At 39.9% G+C, this 17,620-nt stretch overlaps 1 protein-coding gene across 3 annotated transcripts in view; it reads right to left on the reverse strand.

The window, feature by feature from the left end:
• C7H12orf4 (chromosome 7 C12orf4 homolog) overlaps positions 1–17,620 on the reverse strand; it is a 62,912-nt gene that overhangs the window by 10,678 nt on the left and 34,614 nt on the right. For 2 of the 3 annotated variants that reach the window (XM_008143747.3, XM_028148533.2), the window contains exons 7-11: positions 14,917–15,023; positions 14,387–14,584; positions 13,225–13,353; positions 9,693–9,767; positions 4,804–5,006 (exon numbers count right to left, since the gene is read on the reverse strand). In XM_008143747.3, the coding sequence (XP_008141969.2) occupies positions 4,804–5,006; positions 9,693–9,767; positions 13,225–13,353; positions 14,387–14,584; positions 14,917–15,023 (712 nt within the window). The remainder of the gene's footprint in view (positions 1–4,803; positions 5,007–9,692; positions 9,768–13,224; positions 13,354–14,386; positions 14,585–14,916; positions 15,024–17,620) is intronic. The other variant, XM_028148534.2, reaches the window with a different exon arrangement.

Below are 17,620 nucleotides of genomic sequence, written 5' to 3' on the forward strand. Positions count from 1 at the left end.
GCTTATGAAAATGACTAGTGAAATTTTCTGATATTTATATTATATTTATAATACTTCTCCAATTCAAAGTTCACAAAAAGGAACGGTGCCTTATGGGAGTACACACATGCACAGTGTCAAGCATTTCGCCAAGCCACTCATGCTGCCCGCTCTCAGCAGCCGCCCCCCTGGGACTGGGGGACTCTGGCGGGGCTGAGAGAACTGGGCGCCGCCATCTTGTGGCTATGGGCACCGCCATATTTGTGATGGAGTGATGGTTACTTTGCATATTAACCATTTTATTAGCTAGGATGGGATATACAACATAGTGGGCTAGGTAAGAGTATATAAAGTTTTTATCATGGCAAAGTGACAACCTTACTGTCACACCTGTGAGAACGCACTGTGAAAGAAATACATTGATGCCCTAGCCGGTTTGGCTCAGTGGATAGTGTCGGCCTGTGTACTGAAGGGTCCCCGGTTCGATTCTAGTAAAGGGCACATGCTTGGGTTTTGGGCTCAATCCCCAGTAGAGGGCGTGCAGGAGGCAGCTGATCAATAATTCTCTCTCATCATTGATGTTTCTCTCTCTCTCCCTCTCCCTTCCTCTCTGAAATCAATCTATACTAATAAAAGCCTAGGTGGCCCTCACGTGCGACACTGTCACAAGATGGTCGCTACAAGATCGCCACCACAAGATGGCCACATGCACAGTGGAGGCAGGGCCCAGTGGCTATTCTGCGCCTTGAGGCCTAGGGGTCCCGCAGCACCACGCAGTGCAGAGGAGGCCAGTCCCAGTGGAGGAGGCGGGTCACAGCAGGGGAGGGCAGTTGGGGATGATCGGGCCAGCAGGGGAGGGCATTGGGGGCGATCGGGCCAGCAGGGGAGGGTAGTTGGGGGCGATCCAGATGGTAGGGGAGGGCAGTTGGGGGCAATCAGGCTAGCAGGAGAGGGAAGTTGTGGGCCATCGGCCAGCAGGGGAGGGCAGTTAGGGGTGACTGGGCCAGCAGGGGAAGGCAGTTGTGGGCCATTGGGCCGGCAGGGGAGCAGTTAGGCGTCAATCAGGCTGGCAGGGGAGCAGTTAGGGGGCTATAAGGCTGGCAGGCAGAAGCAGTTAGGGGCAATCAGGCAGGCAGGTAGGCAAGCGGTTAGGAGCCAACAGTCCCAGATTGTGAGAGGGATGTCCGACTGCCCAACCCCTGCAGGATCGGGCCTAAACCAGCAGTCGGACATCCCCCGAGGGGTCCCAGATCAGAGAGGGTATAGGCCAGGCTGAAGGACACCTCCCCCCACCTCCCCCCCCCCCCCCCCCCCGTGCACAAATGTCGTGCACTGGGCCTCTAGTAAAAAATATATTTAAAGAACAAAAACAAACACATTGAAAAAGCTGAACGGATCATGTGAAACACTTCAGACTTTGGAACTGAGGCAGAAAATTGGGCCCTGTGGCTATACTTTAGATGATAAGTGAGGACTGAACACACAGAATAAATCCTAAACTTGTGAAATTAAAATATCAATTCTAATTAAACTGCAGACAGTACTGTCTAAAGTTAATGGCCATACCTTGATGACTCAACTTGAATCTTCTGATTAGGGTAAGGCTAACTGCAGAGGTGACTACAATTTAGATGGTATACAGGTCTTCACTGTATGTCTTGGAAGTTAGATATCAGAATTATTTTATGAGTTTTTGAACAGGAAGGAAATTGCAAAACTATTCTTTACTCCCAAGTATGTGTCACTGAGGTACCTAAAATATTGTATTAATCTGTTTCACAGTCATTATCAGAAGGTGAGAACTACTCTGGCTTTCTCACTTTTCATATTCAAAAGCAATGGTAGATTACAACCACTCTGAGGGCGTATTTGATTGTATCTAACAAAGTGGAACATAGGCACACCCTGAAACCTAACAATTCCATCCCTAAGTATATGCCCAACAGACATGCCAACATGTATGTATAGAATTTTCATAGCAACATATGTGTCATAATAATCAAAACCTGGAAACTACCCAAATGTCTCAAAAGAGTAAAACAGCTCTGTGCTTACAATTCACAATGGAATGACATATAAACAATGAGAATGAAGTCTACAACCACAAGCGGTAATATAAATAAATTTCATGAACATAAGATTGGGTGATAGAAACCAGATAAGGAGTATGTACTATATGATTCATTCTGCTTATATGAACTACAAAAACACACCTAACTAATTTCTGCTTTTCAAAGTGAAAACTGTGTTTACCCTTTTGGGGGGATTGTGGTTTACGTGATTGGAAGAGAGCATGAGGGTGGCTTCTGGGCGCTGGTAATGCTCTGTTCAATGATGTGGGTATTTGTTACATTGGTGTTCAGTTTGTGAAAATTTGAGCTATATATTTTTGACATATGTATTTTTCTGTATGTGCATTATACTCTAACAAAAAGTTAAAAACAAACAACCTCTTCACCAACCACAATAATTACAACTAAAATCCCTAAATCCCAGATTATTCAACAAGTTAATAGTAAAAATAAAAGAAAGTCAGGGCCCTAGCCTGTTTGCTCAGTGGATAGAGCATCGGCCTGCTGACTGAAAGGTCCCAGGTTTGATTCTGGTCAAGGGCACAAGCCCAGGTTATGGGCTCGATCCCCAGTAGGGGGAGTGCAGGAGGCGGCTGATAATTGATTTTCTCTCATCACTGATGTTTCTATCTCTCCCTTCTGAAATCAATTAAAAAAAAAAAAAGTCAGGAATGTAGGATTCTTGACTTGCAGGTTCATTCCACATCTATCAGGTTAGATTGACTCCAGGATGACAGTATCTTCAGATCACAAAGATCTACACAGATAAAACTAGTAATATCAGTATATTTTTCTTCTTAGCGACAGACTATTGTTTCATTTCTTAAAAAAACACACAACACACTACAATTAATTTCTACAGCTCTTTTTGTTTACTATAGTCTATAGTCTCTGTTCTAGACAGTATCATCACACACACACTAAAATGTGGTAACTGAGTGTCTAGCAATTCTGTTAGAGGAAGAAAACCACACCTGAAAATGCAGGAAACCTAAGACAAATATTACCGCTATATCCTGTGTAGTGTTGTCTGAATTTATAGAATAAACTTCTTGACCTGAATGGATGTTTAAATACAACAAATGGTAAGATCATGGCCCAATATACTTTTGTGAATTAAAATGGACACTTTGGAAACAAACTTAATGTTCTGCAGCTGGCTGTCCCGATTTAAAACATGTAACTTTTGTAACCTTGTGGGAGAGGGGATGCTGGTAGTATCAGATGTCTGAGGTAAATCCGAACTTGGTGACTTTGGAAACACTGCTTTGAGGTTGTTTCCCACCTACAGATGACCATTTTTATAAACTGGTTAACCAGGAGCCCAGCTGCAGGAATGTTTGAATGTTTTCTTGTGGCTGGAATTCATTACGAACTTTCTTTGTTATTCCCCAAGAGCTCTTTTATATATGGACTAATTAGTGATGATAACCTAACAATGGCTAAAAAATTCCTGATGGAACTAAGACTTTATAAAGCTACAGTGGGGGGAAAACGTGTTGATGTCAATCTCCCCTGATACCATATTAGGTATGACAGGCTACAGAAGTGAACGGAATGAGAGGTTAGGAAGTATGAGGCAACTTTCAGTATGGAGCCAGAATTCTCTTAATCAAAATGATAATGTGTCTGGTAAAAATACAAATGGACTATAAGTGGAAAATCATCTTGCCTTATATGGCAATGATTTGTGTGTGTGTGTGTTTACATAGGGTATTGCATTTAAAAATGAGGTCTCTTATAATCAGTCTAAATGGAGGCTCAGTCACTCTAAAAAGCAAAACATAAAATCTTTTACACACTTTACCATATGGCATTAACACACATCTTTTATTTTGGAAAATAACTTCTAATAATCAACGATCAAACTTCCTTCCTGACATTCACAATCTGCACTTACCAATTAGCCATTTTACTTTTTTTTTAAAAATGCCACCTCAAGACAGGCAGGCACCAGGTTGCTGACATGGGCCCTTTATCACCAGGTTGACCCCTGGCTCTCCCAGAAGGACCTGCCTGCATCCATTTGTTTTGAGGCTGCTTTGTTCCTCCAGACTATTTGAAATTTAATTTTTAGTCCTTGCATTATTTCTACAACTTAGCCCCTCTAGCCAGTTTTTATGTGGGTGAGGGAAGAGAGCAGGAGAGAAAGCAAACAGTCATGGAAAGAGATTTTTTAAAATGTAAAATATAAAGTACAGTATTTAATAAAATAAGTGCATGACTATACCATGTTTTAGTTATAGAAGTCACTACTTGTATTATCCAAAGATCATCCTTGACAAAATGTTAAAATGAAGCTGGCTTCTTCCTGTCATCTAGCATCTCTGTCCCTTGCCTATTAGTGCAGACTCAGAGAAGGCAAACTAAGTTTAGTGTTAGCCTAAGCCAAATATAAATGTGGAGGCAAATCTAATGCTAAATAATTTTTAAGACAAAAACGGAGGAGAAAAAGGGGGAGGAGGGAGAAAAGGGGAGTAGGAGCATATGCCTTATCCAAATCTAAAGATTATTTTGATTTTCTAGTTACCTTCTATAGAATAATGCTATAATTCTCTGAACATAAATGGTTAAGAATTATTCACTGTTTTGTATTTTATGCTACTCAATTCTATTAACCAGATAGGAGATAAAAATGTCCATTAGTAAAAAAAAAAAAAAAAAGTGCTTTTAAAATGTAAAGTGATTATTATTAGTACACAATATGGAGGGTTATATATTCATACATTACAGCATTTTCCTATATGCTCACCTCTGACATATCATGCACGAGCAAGAGAGGAATACTTATTGTTGTGATGTCATGGGTGCAGCAAACCTTGAGTATGTTTCGGAGCCCCATAATGGCAGGATCGCGAGCAGTGATGTTTCCAGATTTCACATTGTCATCCACACAAAGATGAAAAGCAACATGGATTTCTGAGAGATTAGAATGCCGTGTAATGTAAAATTCTCCTGTGAACAACAAATACAATCATGATTTTCAAGTGGCTAAATCACCGCCATCAATGGAGAGCACAAAGAGCTGGAATGGGCAATCAATGTACCAAACTAGTAGAGGTGAATCAGGAACCTATGTTGGGTTCCGGAAGCAATTATGATTACTGCATATAAATTCTTGGAGAGAAAGTGATGAAAAAATAAGCAATAGCCACTCTTGCATTAGGTTCATAAATTGGTTATGAAGTAACCACCAAGTAGTAAGTAAATCAAATGAGTATTCATCATCTCTATGTTGATATCAATGCTCAAAGTGTCCCACTTAACTCAAACTTAACATGTAAAAACAGGTTACTTGACTACCTGTCATCCCCACACCCTAAATCTGCTCTTTTCCATTTCAATTTATGGGTCTAATTTCTGTCCAGTTATGTGCTCAGGACAGAAACACAGAAGTTGCCTTTCATTACTTTTTTTCTCTCAATGTGTCTGCCCAATCCCCAATCCAATTTACCACCAACTATTTTCAGTAACATCTCCAAAAAATACCTCAAATATGAGCACTCCATTTTTACTGCTATCACCCTAGTTCATGTTACCATCACCTCTCACCTAGGTTTTTGTAATAGCCTCTTAATGAATCTCTCTGTTTCCATTGTTGCCCATAGTGCAGGCAAATGATTTATATGTAAATCAAATTATATCAACCCCCTACGTAAAATCACCCAACAGGCTCACACCACATTCAGAAAAAAGTCCAAATGCTTTACTGTGATCTGCAAGGCCTATATGATTTGAACACTGCCTATCTGTCTGACATCCTCTTGTCTCAACCTTTCTCTTCCTGCCCAGCCACACTGGCTTTTGTTCAGTTCTGCAAACATGTATAGCTTGTTTCCAATTCCGGCTGCTTTGTGAAAGGTTTCCCCCAGATTTTTGTACGGCTGACTTTTCATTAATCATGTCTCAGATCAAAAGCCACCTCCTTAGAGAGGTCTTCCTTGACTGTTCCAGGGGCTGGAGTACTTCCTCACCTCTCACTTCTCTTTCACGTTGTTACGTTTTATTCTATTCCTGGCAATGAAATTCTTCATTGTTTATGAGATTATTTTAAAGAGACCATTTGTTTACACTCCATAACTAGGAATTTTGTCTATCTTGTTTAATGTTCTATCTCTAGCACACAGAAGAGTACCTGGTACATAGAAGGTAGTTAATAAATATTTGTTGAATGAATGAATGAACAAATGTCTTAGACTGAATTTTAGAGCAGTGCTCATCGAAACTTAAAATCCATGCTTCCTACAATCATTCCATTTTCTATGTAGCCATATTAGCTACAGAATATAAAATCTCATCAGCTTTTGTATTCTACAGTTTCTGTCATATAAAGAAATAAAATATAAAACATAAAGAATATGTTTTAAAAAATACACATTGTTGCCTGGAAATTCTGGTATGTCCTTCTAGGAAAGCTGTGCTCTTCTAAGAAGTATTCTCCTATCACTAGCCCCTGCCCCGACACAGTCTTCTTACCTTGGCTACAAAGTCATTATCTCAGGATTTTACTTATACGTACTTATTAACAAATAGTATAGTTAAAGGTACTTAATGTACTTCAGCACAATGTTTAACCATTTCTAGTTACCAGAGTACATGAATTATATCAATGAATGCCACTGACAGGCCCCAGGAGGTATTTTTCTTTTTAACTTAAGATAAAAGAATTAGATAAGCAGAAAAAGGAATTAAAGAAAAAAAAAAAAAGCAGAGACATAAACATGAAAATAAACTAGTCAAATAAAAAGTTTAAAAAATTATCTGATGAAAAATAGTTTTGTCACAATTTTCTGGAAGGCAATAAAAGGCACAGGTAGCTTATTAGAAACCTGGACGACTCTCTCTGAGACCATATACTTCTGGGCCCAATGAAATGCACTGCCTCCTAAACTCCTCTGATCATTAGGTGATGGAGGTCTTAGCAGTAAATATGGCCATGGTCCAGCAGTGAGGCAGATGACTTAGTGAGCAGTCTCTCCTAACCCCCACATTGCTTCGGGTGACCTTAGAACCCCTGTCACTGGGCTTCATTTTACCCATTAGTAAAATGGGGGTTGTGGAGCTGGCAGGAGTAATCACAGCAATATAATATTGTAGAAAAAGGACTAGATTGGGCATTAAGAAGATCTGCCTCTAGCACTTATTGGCTGAGTGATCTTGGGGTAAATCAATTCAACTTATAGATCCTTCATACATCATGTATAAAATGGAAAAAATAATGCTGGACTGTTTTTCTTGCAAAGTAGTTGTGAGAATTAGATGATATAGACTATAAATACTTACATTATTTTAAAGCAAATGATAAAGCAAAACTATTAGTTAAAAATTATATGAATAAAATATTTTTTCTTTGCAACTTAAAAAATGTAAAGCTTTTGTGATTTGGATCTTTTTTCTCTGTTTACTTCTTAGCTGTGTAGGCATTCTTTAACTAAATAGAAATTCAGATGCTACCTGCATATCTAGTTGAAGAGCTTAATATTCCTTTTTTAATGCAGACTTAATGGCATAGTTTCCTGATTTGGTGGTGATAACAAGATACTAATCTATAGGCTTTTTCCAAAGAGGAACAAGGAAGTAAATAAACATAGCAACAGAGTTAAGTTTTTGCCCTGGCTGGGTTTTCTCAGTGGTTAGAGTACTGGCCCACAGACAGAAGGTTTGCAGGTTTGATTCTCAGTCAAGGGCACATACCTCAGTTGTGGGTTTCATTCCCAGCTCCGGTTGGGGCGTGTGCAGGAGGCAGCCAATCGGTGTGTCTCACTCACATTGATGTTTCTCTCTCTCTCTGTCTCTTTCCCTCCCTCTCTCCCTCTTCCCTTCCACTCTCTCTAAAAATCAATGGAAAAAATATCCTCCGGTGAGGATTAACAACAAAAAAAAAACCAGTTAAATTAAAAAAAAAAACAACAACACAAAAACAGACAATGGTACTTCCGGAGATATTAAGATTGGTACATTTTAAGAAAACCACAAAACATGGATAATTTAAATTATGGATCTATGAAGAGAAATATAATGATTCCTGTCTCAATGGAGGTATTTTTAGATAGAGAGGAGGACAGTTTCCTGTTCCACAAAGTAGTGATGCAATCCGGCCTCTAACATTATCCACTAAGGTAGGATATCTGAAGGTGGAAGGAAATTCAGAAGCTGATGACCACAAGTTAACTGACTGGGACTGACAAGATAATACCAGAAATGGTTATGCTATTTTCCTAGATTAAGTGGAATGTGAACTACATGTAGAAAATCTGGGAAGGAAATAAGAAGAAACAACCTTGGCTATTTATGAAACTGCAAAATATACCATTTAGTTTAAAAGACTTTACACTTATAAAGTAAACAGATAGGTCTTCCTTGTTATGCCCTGTCATACAAACACTATTAAGGGTCATCAGAGTGAATTCAATCTGGGATAGGACCAAGAGACTGAATTTCCAGTTTATATACTACTAGAGGCCTGATGCATGAAATTCATGCAAGAGTAGGCCTTCCTTCCCCCAGCTGCCAGGACCGGCTTCCCTCTAGCACCCAGGACCCAGGCTTCCCTAGCAGTCCCAGCTTCATCCAGAAGATCGTCCGGAAGGACATCCGATTTAATTAGCATATTATGCTTCTATTATTATAGATATACCCAAGATAATAAGGAAATGAAAGAAATGCAAAGTACAAAAGTTGATGGGAAAATAGAAAGATTTTAAATCAGATGACACACATTCTCTCTACAAGTTCAACTGTTTACATTTCTATGTACCATTGTTTATGTTTCAGAGTAAAATTATTTTTTGGTTCATTAAAGAAACTAAGAAACCAATGTATGAAAGAAGAAATCTAAAATAGCAAATAACAATAAGGCTTATGCAACTGCTTGAGCAAGTTTTCTTATACGGATCTAGAAAACTCAGTACTAGTTATAAGATTTAAGTTGCAGAACATCTGTGAAAGTACACTATATAGATATGATGCTGTTTTAAAGTGATACACTAACAAACTTTTTATGAAGTATGCTCTAAGAACTAATGTTTCAAAACTGATTTCAATGTTTCCTATCTAATAAAGAGGGGATATGCAAATTGACCATCACACCGTAACAAGATGGCTGCACCCACAGCGGAGGCAGGGATTCTGTAACACAAGATGGCTGCGTCCACAGAGGAGGCTGAGTTCCCGTTATGAGCCTTAACGAGCAATCAGCAGGGACCTGAGGCTGCTGTGCCACCTGCCTGGTGGGGCTTGACAGGGGACCTCAGGCCGTGCCCCCCGCTCTGGCACTGGGCCAGGCAACCTGAGGCCGTGCCCCCCACCCGGCGAGGCTTGACGGGGTTGGGGCCGGCCGGGTCTGGATCTAGCCCAATGGCGGTGGGGCCAGCCGGGTCAGGGTCTCGTGTGATTTTGAGGCGCATGTGGGTGGGCGGGGACTTGACTCTGGTTCCTGTGGCACGCCCCAGACTCTGACAGGAGGAAGATTTTCATATACATTTTACTAATTTTCTTTCATCTCTAACACTTCTATTACAGAGAAAGGGCAAATAGCAATATTAAAATATTTCCTCTAATTAATTCCCTTTTAATGTGCATGAATTTTGTGCACTGGGTCACTAGTATGATAAGAAAATTGCTATTTGAAATAATACTTACCAGGTAAAATATTTAAATAGTTTCTATCAGCATTTTTAGACTTATCTTCACTTCCTCCATTTCGGTTTCCAGAATCTATTGATAAGATAATGGAACATGAAAGAATATCATAACATATAAAAACACATTACTACTACTATTTCTCAAGCAATCATGACAGCAAACATTTATTAGGAATCTCTAGGTGCCAGGCACTCTGAAGCATGCTTTACATCAGGAATGGGGAACATCTAGCCCACAGGCCGCACAAAGCCCACAAAATCATTTGGTCTGACCTTGCCAAGGCATTAGGGGTGAGTTAATTAAATGTTTAACCAAATAGAGCAGGCTAATTTTTAAGTTATAATTTTGTATGGCCCATGAATGACGTTATAAATACCCAAATGGCCCTTGGCAGAAAGAAGGTTCCCCACCCCTGCTTTACATGGATGGTCTCATTTAATTTTTACAAAATGCCAATAACCACAACGTTATGAGTTAAGTACTTTTAGTACTTCATTTATATTTGAGGAAACAGAGGCTTCATAGGTTAATTAACTTAACCAAGAATGCGCAGGTAAGTGGTGGAACCAGGATTGAACCTACATACAGATCCCAAATCCTCTGATCTTAACCACATTAGATTTGTCAATACCCTATTTTTCATCTGAGAGGTTCAAGGCACTAAGTTAACAACACATAATGTAACTTCATTAGATAGTTGTCATGTGGCCATCTTTATTTTTAGAATCTGAGTCACTGTTTTTTATATAACTTGTTCAGAACTATAAACAAATGGTTAGTAGCACCAGGAATCACTTTGTTACTTATAATTTGACATTATATACAATTTATTTCAAACAGATATGTAAGATTCTGTTTCAAATGGAGCATTTTTTTTCAGGTAGTCAATAGCTATTCTTAGTAGAAGGCATGATATTACTTAAAAGGATACATGTTAGTAAAATGAGAGAAAAAAATTAACCACACATTATTATGGTTATATACAAATTATTTTACATATACACATATTTTTAATAGAAGATACATATGAATTTTATAAGAACTATCAGAAATCAAGAAAATGCAGAACAAATATTAGCATTCAAAGTAGCTCTTTTTAAGAAGCCGTATATTGATTCCAATTAAATACAAAACTATTTGGAATGGCCTTCAGCATCAGAAAATCACTTGAAAAGAGTCAGAACTTCAAATGAGTAAACTGCACATACCAAGGGAATATCATGGTTTCAAGAAAGTTCTGAATAAAAATAACTAAATATTTTACCTAGGAACTACTTTAATGAATTGATTTATAACATCATACCTTGTAAACACATATATTTTATGAATGGACAGAGGGAGAGAGAGGCACAAAGAGAAGGAAGGCTCTGTGTTGCCAGAATCCATATTTAATGTAATAGTCAGTTTCTCATACAGAGCCATGTAATTGATAGGCTCTGAATACATATCTGATCATAGCACAGAAAACAAAACAAAAAAACACACAATAATTAAGGACTCTAACTTTGTTCACATAAGGTGTGAACAAACAGAATTCCTATTCAGTAAACAAGAGAGAACAGTTCATAGTCCATTTTTCTTTCCATGCTTTTTTTTTCTTAAAGAGAGGAGAGAGAGAGAGAGAGAGAGAGAGAGAGAGAGAGAGAGAGAGAGAGAGAGAGAGGGAGAGAGAGAGAGGGGGGGGGGGAGAGAGAGAGAGAGAGAGAATGATGTGAGAGAGAAACATTCACTGGTTGCCTCTCATACATGCCCTAATTGGGACTGAACTTGCAACGTAGGTATGTGCCCTGACCGGGAACTGAAGCCATGACCTTTTGGTGTATAGGTAAAAGCTCCAACCAACTAAGCCACACCGGCCAAGGCTCCCTTTCCATGTTTACTAAGAAAATGGCTATTTTTTATTTTTTTAAAATGCATATAAAATATGTACAAAAAACAATGTTTTTGTGGGAATATAAAGATAATAATATAACAAACACAGTAAAGAAAACAATGGAATGTCTTAGAATAAAAAGGTACTTGTGTATCAGGATATAAATGTGTAGAACAATGTGGGCACGCACAGAAAAGGAAAAGACAGAGAAAATATTTTAAAAAAACTCTTCTGTAACAACCTGCTAGTTCCGTTAAGAAAGTTGTCTTTTACAAACCTACTTGTTTCACTGACTCACTTAAACCACAAAATAGTTGCTTGAACAAAAACAAAATAGTACCATGATGTACACACATTGCCTTAAGCGTATGTGGTTTAAAAACTTCCTGTCATTTACTGCACACTTGCTATCTCTCACAAATATACTTAGAATCCTCCTTCTGCCACACCTGTCATGATCTCAATCTTCATGTTTTAGTCACTACTAAGAATAATATTAAAATGTTAGTGATCACATCATTGCTAGTTTTGGAAGAGATGGAGGAAGATGGTAGATGAATAAGAGGGCACACTGAAATTTTCCAAATGGTCCCGGTTAGGATATGCTTCCATACCAATTTCCTAGTACTCAGCCTGGCTCTGTCATACACATACTGCCATAGTAAAGCCACAGTTACCTATAGTGAGAATAGAAACTGGTAGAGCTTCTATGGACAGTGAATTAAAGGACACTAACATTAATTATAAATGTAAGTGTCCTACAATCCAGGAATTTCTCCTTAGGAATCTATTCTATAGATATGGCCATACACACACAATGATGTATGTGCAAGGTTATTTATGCACTAGAGGCCTGGTGCACGAAATTCGTGCATGGGGGGGGGGGGGGCGGTCCCCTCAGCCCAGCCTGCACCCTCTTCAATCTGGAACCCCTCAGGGGATGTCGACTGCTGGTTTAGGCCCGATCCCAGGGATCAGGCCTAAATCGGCAATCGGGCATCCCTCTCACAATCTGGGACCGATAGCTCCTAACCGCTCATCTGTCTGCCAGCCTGATCACCCCTAACTGCCTCTGCCTGCCAGCCTGGTTGCCACTAACTGCCCCCCCTGCTAGCCTGGTCACCCCCAACTGCCCCCCCTACTGGCCTGGTCACCCCAAAATGCCCCCCTACTGGCCTGGTCACCCCCAACTGTCCCCCCACTGGCCTGGTCGCCCCATGCAGCCTGCTGCTGTTCAGTCATTTGGTTGTCCCTCACTAACCCCCCCTGCAGGCCTGGTCACCCCATGCAGCCTGCTGTTCAGTTGTTTGGTCTTCCCTCACTAACCCCCCCTAACCCCCCCCCGCCAGCCTGGTTGCCCCATGCAGCCTGTGTTTGGTCATCCGTCTGGTTGTTTTGGTTGTGACAGCCCCTGGCTTTTTATATATTAGAATTAATACTTACAAGAGGCCCGATGCACGAGCTAAGGATCTTGTACAAAATCATGCTAAAAGGGGAATTAAGAACAGAATCTAAGCTCCTAAAGATCTTGAATTTTGTTCTTAATTTCTTTCTTCCACCTCTTTCTGTATTTCAATGATGGCCCATATGCTATTAGAGTGTGTAGGGACAGAATATTATGAGAGTGAAATTTTTAAAAATTTGAGTTTCACTGACCATGCGATTCTTTCAACTTACTCCTGCGCTGGGTTCTAGCATAAAGTACCACCTGCTGGACAACTTCCAGTTGCTCTTCAATTCGAGGAAAATGAAAGTCAGTGCACTCTTGGCAAACTGTGGCAAAATCTAAGGAACCCAAAACATGTACAAACTTTAAAGGTGAACTATCAAATATTTAGTATTTACTTACAGACAAGGAGATCTGGTGAAATAAAATATAAAATTCACAAGTATGATTTCTTATACTTGTCCTTTCAACAATTATGTCTTATGAAGTTAAAGTACAGCAATTTTTTTTATCAGAAATAATCTCTCAATCACTCAAAAGAGCAAACAATAGACAAGGAAATTTTAAGGTAATTCCAAGCCTTCTTTAAACAATAGATACTTTGACCATAATCCAGTCACAAATAGACTCTATTCAAGCTTCTTTTAAAAAGTTATGTATTTTAAAACAGTTTATATATTGAAATTTTTTAAGTAATCATAAAAAATGAGTTGTATTCTGAAGGAAGGTATACATTTTACCTAGCACATTTAAGAAATAGGTTATTTAAAAAAACAGAAAGGTACAAATGGATAAGTTAAAATTCACTAAAGCCAGGATCTGTTTCTAAATTGAAACTACATTTATATATATATATATTTTAAAGCTATTGCTGTTATTTATTTTTTAATATCTTTTTATTGATTTCAGAGAGGAAGCTGGGGACAGAGAGATAGAAACATCAATAATGGGAGAGAATCACTGATTGGGTGCCTTCTGCACCCCCCCCACTGGGGATCGAGCTTGCAACCAGGGCATGTGTCCTTGACCGGAATTGAACCCAGGATGCTCTAGCCACTGAGCCAAACCAGCTAGGGCTACATTTATATCTTGATTATTCTTTTTGTTGTACCTTGAAACAAGGAACCAGTAAGAGCATTGTTTACAATATAATACAATTTTAAGAAAAATTAAATATTCTAAAGCACCATGCCCATGTTAAAGCTTGAAACAAATCTAAAATAGCTGTGGCCCGGTAGGTTATTATTTGGTCTACTTGAACACTGGGATGACTAAAAAATTTTTTCAACTTCTCCATAATTTAATTTCTTTCTTTGTGAGAATGGTATTTAAAAAAATTTAATGAAATAAATATGTATAATGTTAACTTACCTCTTTTAATACCACTATATGAATTAATTCTATTATCTACTAGTAAAACCAGGCCACAGAGAGATGTGGAATAAAGTGACAGAGCTGTCTGGAGTCGATGGAGTTTCACACCACTTCGATGATTTCTTTTGTGCTTACAGAAATCCAGCATGTCTGCTCTCAGCAATCTCAAATTATGCATGGTCTTCAACTGAGCTCCTAGGGGATATAGGCAACAATCCCAGAAAGATACTTAGCTGCGAATTCCTAAGACAAGCATCCAGATAAATCTGTGCTACAAATTACTGAAAATAGGCCTTGCATTTTCCCATTTTAATAACTAGTAATATTGAATCTTTCTATTTGCAAAAAATAACATATAAACTAAAACTTATAGCCAAAAATCTGTAGGCTTTTTTGGAGCAGGATATACTTCATAATTAAAACTAACATAGGTATGTTTTACTCATATGCTAGGAATTTTTCTTATAGCATACAAAAAGCTTCACAACTTACAATAAATTATGATTGGAAAAAATTAATATACTTACCTAAGTGAATGGTAAAACTTTCTTCTAGCTTTCTCTGTTCCTCATAAATCCTTCCATTTGGTTCTACTGATTCTCTGAACTGACTTGGTTGAACTTTAATTTCTTCACTGAAATTAATAAAATTATTGATTTGGGGGGGATGTTTATCAAGAACTTTTAAACTTTTCTTTTAAAGAAAAGAAAGCTTTCTAACGAAATGACAAACTAACAGCTGAGAGTAGCGCTTAATTTATTCTTAAACTTATCCTTACTCCATGATGACAAATAAGATCATAAGTACCAAGAGGTTCTAAAATTCCCACTTGTTCTTTCATTTCCTCACAGTAAGTAATGCATATAATTCATTTTCAGTCACTACCATATCAATTCTATATTATCATTTAATATTTTTTCGTGGCCTAAGAGAATGATTAAAAGAAGTAACCAACTTATCACTTTAAAAATAACATTTAAAAAATACATATTACTTATTAGAGTTGGCTGTAGACAAAACTAGAAAATAGGCAAAGTGAAAGAAATGAAAATTAAAAATAAAACATCACATAATAATAGAAAAAAATGAAGTTCATTTTTATGTATATTTTTCCCATCAACATTCTCCTCCGGTTAAAGGACTTCTCTATTTGCTCTACTCTGCTCTTGTATTTCCTGAAAAGGCTTCCATGGAGGCACTGTAACTGTACAGCTGTTCAATTCAAATTCATGGTATTGTTAGGGACAGAAATACAATAGTGAGGATTAGACTATATATAAAAAGACAGCGACCAAAACGCTGTAACGACCGGAACGACCAGTCACTATGACGCCCACTGTGGCTAGCGAACCAGACAGATCAGGGGGTGGGGTCTGCTGGCCAACCCCCCCTGTGGCCCTTCCCCCTGGCTGGCCCCACCCCTGATGGCACCTCCTACCTCAATAGAGGGCGAGGCAGGCCGGTCAACCTCCTGCAGCCCCTTCCCCCAGCCATCCCCGCCCCTGATGGGCCCCCACCATCTCGATGGGCCCACAGCCCCTCCCCCAGGCCAGCCCCACACCTGATTGTTCCCCTCTCCCCCAATAGGGGGTGGGGCCAGCTGGCCAACCACCCTTGGCCTCTCCCCCAGGCTACTGGTCCCTGATCGGCCCCTCTACCCCATTTGTGGGTAGGGCCGGCCAGCCCACCACCCACAGCCCCTCCCCACTGCTGACCCCACCCCTGATCAGCCCTCACCACCCCAACTGGCTCTCGGTCCTTCCCCCCAGCCAGCTCCACCCCTGATCAGCTCCCCCACACCAATCAGGGGTGGGGTTGGTTGGCCAACCTCCTACAGCTCCTCCCTGGTCCCATTCAGGGGCGGGGCTGGCCAGCCCATAGCCTGGGGCCCTCCCCCCAGTCGGCCTGGCCCTGACTGGGTCCCGATCAGGGTGGGCCAGCTGGCCAACCTCCCATCATCTCCTCCTTCTGACAGGCCCAGCCTTGATATGCCGATTGGTGCCGGGCCGGCCAGACCCCACCAGTGCACGAATTAGTGCACTGGACCGCTAGTTATAATTATAAGAAATATTAATCATGCTCTGTTAACCATGATGGTTCTGTTCTGATTAGAGAAAGCACATTTTAACCTGGCTGAGAGTTGTATGCCCTGGGACCTGGGAGTTAACACTGGAATACAGTCCATTCTCCTTTTCTGAGAACTGCCTATCATCAAGGAAAGATTAACAACCTTGTTGCTAAAACAATCTGGTCCTGAGGCACTCGCCCTTTGCGACCCCCTCCCCACCAGCCCACACTGCCTGTAACCTTTAACATTATATGTTGCCTACTTCCCCATGCCTGCAATTCCTACTTTTCCATGTAATCTTTGTCCTTTTACCCAATATAAGCAGCTGGCTTGTGGAGAAGGGTAGAGCAAATTTTCATGGATGACCTGCTGCTCTACCATACTGCTGGCATTATTGAAATAAATGCTCATATATGACTCAACCCTGTCTCTGCTTAATTGGCTCAAGTAGTGAGAGGCAGCTCGGACCCATTGGTTGTCTAGTTTCAGTACGCTGAAGATGAGATAAGCCTGTACAGTCATGCATTCCCCTAACTACATTTTTGGGGTTAATCCAAGCAGTCTTTTTAGTCTCACTGACTTCATTAGTATATGGCAAATATAAACCTAAAGATAAATTTATATTAATAAAATGTCTCATCTTAGGATACAAAAAGTCACAAGAGAATGTTGCCCCACTCTAATAAGTCAAATCTATAATAATAAAAGTGGCCCTGACCGGTTTGGCTCAGTATATAGAGCGTCGGCCTGTGGACGGAAGGTTCCCAGGTTCGATTCTGGTCAAGGGCATGTACCTTGGTTGTGGGCACATCCCCAATAGGGGGTGTGCAGGAGGCAGCTAATCGATGTTTCTCTCATCAATGTTTCTAACTCTCTATTCCTCTCCCTTCCTCTGTGTAAACAATCAATAAAATATATTTTAAAAAATAATAAATAAAAGCGTAATAGGCTAATTAGACCGGACATCCTTCCGGACATCTTTCTGGATGACCTTCCAGATGAAGCCGTGGTGGCGGGGGCCAAGGCAGTCGCAGTAGTGGCGGGGGCCGAGCCCCTTGCACAAATTTCATGCGAGCCTCTAGTAATATATAAAATCATAAGTTTTCTGGAGTCCATCAGAGATTTGAGATAACACTACAACCAAATAAACTAAATTCTAAAGT

The sequence above is a fragment of the Eptesicus fuscus genome, chromosome 7 (assembly GCF_027574615.1).
Source record: "Eptesicus fuscus isolate TK198812 chromosome 7, DD_ASM_mEF_20220401, whole genome shotgun sequence".
In the NCBI taxonomy this organism is placed as follows: domain Eukaryota; kingdom Metazoa; phylum Chordata; class Mammalia; order Chiroptera; family Vespertilionidae; genus Eptesicus; species Eptesicus fuscus.